Source organism: Solanum tuberosum, unplaced genomic scaffold, assembly GCF_000226075.1.
Source record: "Solanum tuberosum cultivar DM 1-3 516 R44 unplaced genomic scaffold, SolTub_3.0 scf00950, whole genome shotgun sequence".
NCBI classification, from domain to species: Eukaryota; Viridiplantae; Streptophyta; class Magnoliopsida; order Solanales; family Solanaceae; genus Solanum; species Solanum tuberosum.
Genome location: NW_006239853.1, coordinates 23,176 through 31,436, shown reverse-complemented (window position 1 = coordinate 31,436; position 8,261 = coordinate 23,176). Strand labels below are relative to the sequence as shown.

Genomic DNA, 8,261 nt, shown 5'->3' with positions numbered 1-8,261 from the left:
GGAAATTCTGAATCTCACTCTTTATATATATAATAATATTTTATCGATGGGTTTTAGATGAACACCCTAACAGAGCCCTAGATCCACCCAACAACACAATCGTGAATATGATTAGTAGCGAAGCTAGTAATTTAACGAAGAATGTATAAATTAAATTCACACTCATATTCATCAAATTTATCTTTTGTACACCATATAATTTTCTGACGAAGGGTGTACATCGAACTACCCTTCGTCTAAGGTGTCTCTGCCCTTGAATATGATAGAGCTCTTCCACCGATAGAGTCAAAACATAGATTGACATAGATAACAAGAGTCGGAATCCAACCGTTTCTTTAAGTTAGATGTACTTCAAAATTTTAAGCTTTGTCCACTTGTGTATGTAAAATCTAAAGTGAAGTATATAACTAAATACACTATGTGCATATGGTTTTCCCTTATCGGCAATCAATAATGTTGATAATGGGGCCTCCTCCTTATATGCACATCACATGCGTTAAAGCTCAAGTTTGATCAGTGTACTTTCCCGATACAGATCACTTAGAGTTTAGATATTTTGTTTCAAATACTGTTTTTTTTATTTTATATATATATATATAAATAACAGATAATAAAAAAGCGATCGACCATTGGAATTTGGATATTTCTTCTTATTAAGAAATCCGTTATGTTATAAAAGTAATTAATACGTATATTATCCAGGATCCACATCTTCTACCAGCACTGAAATATCTTTTTTTTTTTAATAGTTTAAACCCCCATTTATGACCATCAAATAGTTTATGCCCAATTTTTTTATAGTTTGGATTGACTTTTACGTTACCCGTTTTAATTCGTTTAATAGTTATCTTTACGGGCCCTATAGGCTATATATAGTTCTTCATTATTGGCAATATTATATCAATAATAGATCCGTGAGTGTACTTTAGTTGATACAGATCACTTTAGAGTTTAGATATTTTATTTCAAATACGTACACTTATGATATTTTGTTTCGAATACGCTTTAGTGTTTAGATATTTTGCACAACCAATTATTTAAACGACAAAAAGAAAATATCATAGATATATAAGAAAAAGTGACCTTTGGATATTTCATGGTCTCCATGAATTAATGTTCTTAAAACCCTACCACGTATTGGAACAAACATGATTAAACATGTTATTTAGGAAAGGTCTAAACATCACGTGGATTAGTTTTAACTAATGCTAGCCAAACGAGTCCATGTTTGATAACATGTTCAAATCGCTTATATTTTAGTGATATTTTAAGTAGGTAAAATTTGAACTTTAATCCGTAGAAATATGGATATTCATGGATAAAATATGAATAAGCCTAATGGATTATGCCGATTGCCGTGAAACATACTCTAGAACAGACTGTATATACTCGACAGGAAGCATGTACTCGATAATTTAACGTATCAATACAATCCTTGATTTATCTTATTCTTTTCTTGAGAATTCTACAAGAACATCCAATCAACTTTGTTCATTGTAACTAATTCAGTAAATTTGAAACCTTGGCTTAAAATTGGAGTGGCGAAAATTAATTTGTCATGATCCATTAATTCAACTCCTCTTGCGTACGTAGTATGAATATCTTTACAACAAGTTGGAGCCCTAAAATTAAATATATGAGGCATGGTAGAAGTTCACAAATTCTAGTATAAAAGATGCACTTTTTAACAAACACTTGATATATACTCCCACTTGCTACCAATAATTTGAAATAATAGAGAAACTCTGGTCCCCCAAAAACAAACTCACACAAACCGTTTAAGTTCGTTTAATAGTGGCCGACATGGCTCTTCGATGCCGGGTGGTGTGTGTGCCTTTCATCAACAATGTGGGAGACTTATGAATTTCCACTAAGAAATTTAAAAATTAAAAATATAATACTTAGTGATTTGAATTTGAAATTATTTTGAATTCCCTAAACCACATCTTTGGTTCAAATCAAATTTCAAAGGGAAGAAATCCAATGATATTAACGACAAAACAAGATTTCAGTGATTCCGTCAGCTATTGATTTTTTATTCACATTCAATTCCAACAAACAGAATAATTTTTTTTTGATATAGTCAATCTCTACTCTTGTAATTAGGAAATTCTGAATCTCACTCTTTATATATATAATAATATTTTATCGATGGGTTTTAGATGAACACCCTAACAGAGCCCTAGATCCACCCAACAACACAATCGTGAATATGATTAGTAGCGAAGCTAGTAATTTAACGAAGAATGTATAAATTAAATTCACACTCATATTCATCAAATTTATCTTTTGTACACCATATAATTTTCTGACGAAGGGTGTACATCGAACTACCCTTCGTCTAAGGTGTCTCTGCCCTTGAATATGATAGAGCTCTTCCACCGATAGAGTCAAAACATAGATTGACATAGATAACAAGAGTCGGAATCCAACCGTTTCTTTAAGTTAGATGTACTTCAAAATTTTAAGCTTTGTCCACTTGTGTATGTAAAATCTAAAGTGAAGTATATAACTAAATACACTATGTGCATATGGTTTTCCCTTATCGGCAATCAATAATGTTGATAATGGGGCCTCCTCCTTATATGCACATCACATGCGTTAAAGCTCAAGTTTGATCAGTGTACTTTCCCGATACAGATCACTTAGAGTTTAGATATTTTGTTTCAAATACTGTTTTTTTTATTTTATATATATATATATAAATAACAGATAATAAAAAAGCGATCGACCATTGGAATTTGGATATTTCTTCTTATTAAGAAATCCGTTATGTTATAAAAGTAATTAATACGTATATTATCCAGGATCCACATCTTCTACCAGCACTGAAATATCTTTTTTTTTTTAATAGTTTAAACCCCCATTTATGACCATCAAATAGTTTATGCCCAATTTTTTTATAGTTTGGATTGACTTTTAAGCTAAAAAGGTAAAAGTCGTATATTGAATATTTTGGGTCTAAAATAAGAATATAAAAGTTATTTTTTTTATCTTTTCCAAATATTATAAGAAATAAAAAAAGACCTCAAAAGTGTCAAAATTATAAGTCAATTCAAACACTCATTTTCTAATAAATTTGGTTAGAAAACATTTTCCTTCCTACCAAACACATCCCCATGCCGGTATTTACCATTGGATAGTTACACAAGTTCCTAATGATCTAAATTTAAATCATTGATTGTAATCCGGATTTAACCATAATGTTTTCTCTAGCCCAAGGAAAAACTGAGATTCTTATAACTCTCTTCCTGAAATTAGAGTAATATACAATTGATTATGCCTTTCTAATGTGTGCAAAAAAAAAAATTACTCCATTTGTCAACATTGCTTTAACTACGATATAGAAATGGAACTTGTTTTGTATACTATTAAATGGAACAGTACAAGCTCATCCCCACCCCCACTTTGAGAGTTTTTGCTATAAATGCAGAACCCTTCATTCCCATTTTCATCACACTCAACTAGCTTTAGTTATTGAGAAACAAAACAAACAAAAAGCTTAGAGAAAGAGAGAAATGGAAGGTTGTTGTAATTATAACCATTACAACTTTCTCACTGTCTTTCTTATTTTATTAGCCTTCACTACTGCAGCAAGGCCAGATTCGGGAGAAACAAATACAGAGTTTATACGAACATCATGTAAGTCAACAACTTATCCTAACCTATGTTTCAGTTCATTATCAAGCCGTTCAAGTGCTATTGGAGTTTCTCCACAACTTCTAGCACATGAATCCCTCTCCGTTAGCATCGAAACAGCCCAATCAACATCCACCATGATGATCAAGGTGGCACACAGTCAAGGCATGACGCCTAGAGAGGTAGGCGCCATGCAAGACTGTGTGGAGGAATTAAGTGACACAGTAAGTGAACTCAGAAAATCTTTAGGAGAAATGAAGCAATTAAGGGGAAGAGATTTTGACATGAAAATGAGTGATATTCAAACATGGGTAAGTGCTGCCTTAACCAACGAAGACACCTGCACGGAAGGGTTCGCCGGAAAAGCGATGAACGGGAAAGTTAAGACAGTTGTGAGGGGAAAGATTGTTGAAGTTGCACATATGACAAGCAATGCTTTGGCTTTGATCAACACCCTTGATGCCCTTCATGGCTAATTAAAGTAATTAATTAAAACGACAATTAAGTATATATATATTTGCATGTTGTTATATATTAATTATATAATCTTCTTTTAGAAAGAGTGTACTTAATTCATGCTTAATTAGTTGATTGCTGTAATAGATAAGATCATATGTTTGTGATGAATTTCTTAAGTAAAATTGTTCCGAATGCATTTGTTCAAAAGTTGGTCCAATTTACTTAATCTATTTCTCCCCATGTTTTACTTTATGTCATATAGTTACACCTAATTCATTTCAATTTAAATATTTTAGAGTGACTAGGGACGGCATAATTAAAGAAAATAGGAAAGACTTATGTTTTGTGATTTTAAAATAAGATAGAATAATGTCTTATCATAGTAAACAAGTTGGGTAAAATGTTCAAGTTAAAAAGTTATCATCATTTATATTTATATTACTTTAAAAACTAGAATTTCCTAACTTAAATGTTAAATTATTATAATACCCCAACTAAAAACACTTAATTTAGTATATTTTCTATATTTTACATTTATATTTATTTATTTATATATTATATCAAAAGCAAACATTTGTTCACATTGAAATGTTGTGGGTTTTCTGAAGGGTTGTGATTTTTCGAAAGAGTTGTGACTTTTTCGACGGGTTATGACTTTTTCGAAGGGTTACAACTTTTTCTAAGGGTTGTGGCATTTCCAATGAGTTGTGACTTTTTCGATCAATTCTGACTTTTTCAAAGGGTTGCAACTTTTTCAAAGGGTTATGACTTGTGAAATTTAGTGAATTATTGATCGAATTGCATAGAAGGTAAGAACACTGATATGTGGCTAAGAACACTGGAAAATATTCATGAGAAAAGAATGTGTACAACTTCCTTTGATTGATTCATTCTATACAATGGGACCACTAATATACAATATTTCTAACCGACTCAGCTCTAACAAACTTGTAACTAATTGTACTTGATTCTAGAAGCTAACATGACTAACTAACTCAGCTATCTGCACAACTAACTAAGCAGTGTATAAGTACAGTTTTAACTAATCATGATTAAGGCACATTTATACATTTGTTTAATTCCTTTACACCCTCCTTCAAACTAGGAGCTATGAAGATATTCTTCATTCCTAGTTTGGGCATAATATGACTATGAGAACCTTTCCCAAGTGCCTTAGTAAAAACATCAACAGGCTGCTTTGAGGTAGACAAATATTTTGTTATAATAAGTCCAACTTGAATCTGTTCCTTTATAAAATAACGATCAATATTAATATGCTTTGTCCTTTCATGAAAAACAGGATTGGCTGCAATTTGAAGGGCTGAGGTACTTTCTGAATGCAAAGATACCAGCAGTGAAATATTGACACCGAGTTCATGAAACAGGCCAACCAACCACACTACTTCAGCTACTGTTGAAGCCATAGCTCTGTACTCAACTTCTACTGAACTTCTAGATACTGTGGATTGTTTTTTAGACTTCCAAGAAATAGGTGAATCTCTAAACTTAACTAAATATCCAGTAATGGACCTTCTGCTATTGATACATGAACCCCAGTCTGCATCACAAAATACTTCTAGATTGTTGCTTCTTGTGGACGACATAAATATTCCCAAACTTGGTGCTGACTTGAGATATCTAACCAGCCTAAGTGCAACATCCATATGTGAAGACTTTGGACAATGTATGAACTGGCTCAAGCACTGCACAATAAATGATATATCAGGCCTGGTAGTAGTGAGGTACAACAGCCTCCCAATCAGCCTTTGATAACTAGTAGGATCTTCCAATGATGAATCTGTGTGGGCAAGAGGTATGGTGGTATCGAACTCAACAGAAGTGAGTTTTTTATTCAATTCCATTGGAGTTGTGACTGGCTTAGCTCCTGCTAGCCCCATATCTGCTATTAATTCCAGAGTGTATTTTCTCTGATGCATGAGTATACCATCCTCATTTCTGGAAAATTCCAAGCCAAGAAAATATCTAAGTTCCCCGAGATCTTTTATCATGAAAGCATGCTGCAATGCTTCCTTAGTCTCTTTGATCATAACCATATCATTCCCTGTTAATAATAAGTCATCCACATAGATGAGTACTATCATAATTTTGTCCCTCTTTCTCTTAATGAACAAAGAGTAGTCTCTTGTGCTTTGAATGAGACCTGATGTTGTCAACGTGGTAGTCAACTTGATGTTCCACTGCCTTGAGGCTTGCTTCAAACCATAAAGAGATTTCAACAATCTACAAGCCTGAGTGTTGGTTGTTTTCCTACCAAAATCTTCCGACAGAGTCATATACACTTCCTCATATAAATCACCTTGTAAAAAGGCATTATACACATCCATTTGTTGAATTCTCAATTTATTTGCAGCTGCAATGGAGATAACAGATCTAATAGTTGCCATTTTAACCACGAGAGAGAAAGTTTCTTGATAATCAAAGCCCTCCTTTTGATTATATCCTTAGCTACCAGCCTGGCTTTGAACCTTTTCACACCTCCATCTGCACTGTATTTGATCTTGTAAACCCACCTACATCCAATAGCTTTCTTTCCTCTAGGCAAATCCACCAATTCCTAAGTTTTGTTGTCTTCTAGTGCCTTTATTTCACTCTGCATTGCCTCTATCCATCTACTATCTTTTGCAGCTTCAGAATAACTTGTAGGTTCAGTATCAATTGAAACCTTTGAAACAAAACTCTGATATTGGCATGACAATCCTGTGTAATCTAATACTGAAGCTATGGAGTAAAGGCAACTACTTGAACCAGCTTTTGTGACATAATCTTTGTGCCAAATAAGAGGCTTAAAACCTCTAGTGGACGTTCTTGGTTGTGGTGCATCAATGACGTTAGATGGAGCTGAGGAAGTATCATGAGAGGATAGGACTGGTGATCCTAGGGAAAGAGTGTTCATCACCTGAGCAGGAACTGAATCAGGAGATGATACACTGTGAGTTGGAGGAGTAACAACATCATAAAAAACAAACAGGTCTGGGGTAAAAGTGTGACTTTGTTCAGTTGTAATATCACTTTTAAAAGGAAAATGAGATTCCAAGAATACCACATCCCTACTTACAAAGAAGGTCCTGCTCTGCAGATTATAAAGTTTATATCCCTTCTGAGTTGACCCATAGCCTACCAGTACAACTTTTATTGCTCTAGGACTGAATTTATCTTGCTTTGTGAGGTTGGTGGCAAAGCACAAACAACCTATGACTCTCACATGATCAAAATAAGGAGGTGTGTTGTACATTTTCTCAAAAGCAGACACATGTCCTAAGACAGTAGAAGGGACTCTATTCAGTATATATACAACAGCTTGAATACAACACCCCCAAAACTTATTTGGAAAACCAGCTTGAAACTTGATTGCCCTGGTTGTTTCAAGAATGTGCCTATGTTTTCTTTCCACAACACCATTTTTTAAGGTGTAAATGGACATGAGCTCTCATGTATAACACCATGTGATTTAAAAAATTCATTGCAGGTAGAATTGAAGAATTCAGAACCATTATCAGATCTTACTCTCTGAATCTTCTTACCAAACTGAGTCTTTACTTCAGTAAAAAAAATATTTCAACAAGCTACTAACATCAAATTTAAGCCTCATCAAAAAAATCCATGTCCACCTTGAAAAATCATCAACAATTATCAAAAAATATCTCATTCCATCTAAAGTTTCAACTCTATAGGGACCCCAAACATCCATGTGAATTAACTGGAAATTACAAGTAGATCTACTAATACTATGTGGAAATGACACCTTGTTTGTCTAGCCAAGGGACATATCTCACAATTATGTAATGCAAAAGTACTACCAAGTTTTTGGAATGAAGGAATTTTCCTTATTACAGCCATAGGCACATGACAAAACCTTTGATGCCAGACATTGGCATTTGCATCTTAAGTTGCAGCCAAACATCTCTGTGGTGTTACTTTCTCATTATTGCTCTGAGAACTCAGTGTGTACAGACCATCTTCTTTTTCACCAATCACCCTCATCTTCACGGATGAGAGATCCTGAAAAACACAGTATTTAGGAAAGAAGGTAACACTACAATTCAAGTTCTTAGTTACTTGATAAACTGACATAAGGTTAAACTTGAATGCAGGTACACATAAGACTTTCCTAAAAACATCACCTCCTCCTATGTGACAGTCTC

General features: G+C 33.7%; 1 protein-coding gene across 1 annotated transcript; it reads left to right on the top strand.

Annotated features, from left to right (window-relative positions):
* The first annotated feature begins 3,442 nt into the window (after positions 1 to 3,442).
* On the top strand, positions 3,443 to 4,291 carry LOC102581529 (21 kDa protein-like). The gene has a single exon (XM_006367745.2). It carries the CDS (start codon positions 3,519 to 3,521, stop codon positions 4,113 to 4,115), a length of 597 nt encoding a protein of 198 aa, XP_006367807.1. The 5' UTR covers positions 3,443 to 3,518; the 3' UTR covers positions 4,116 to 4,291.
* Positions 4,292 to 8,261: the final 3,970 nt, after the last annotated feature.

Bases quoted from the DNA above. Each gene is read 5' to 3' on its own strand.
- LOC102581529 (XM_006367745.2), top strand. From the start codon at position 3,519: ATGGAAGGTTGTTGTAATTATAACCATTACAACTTTCTCACTGTCTTT.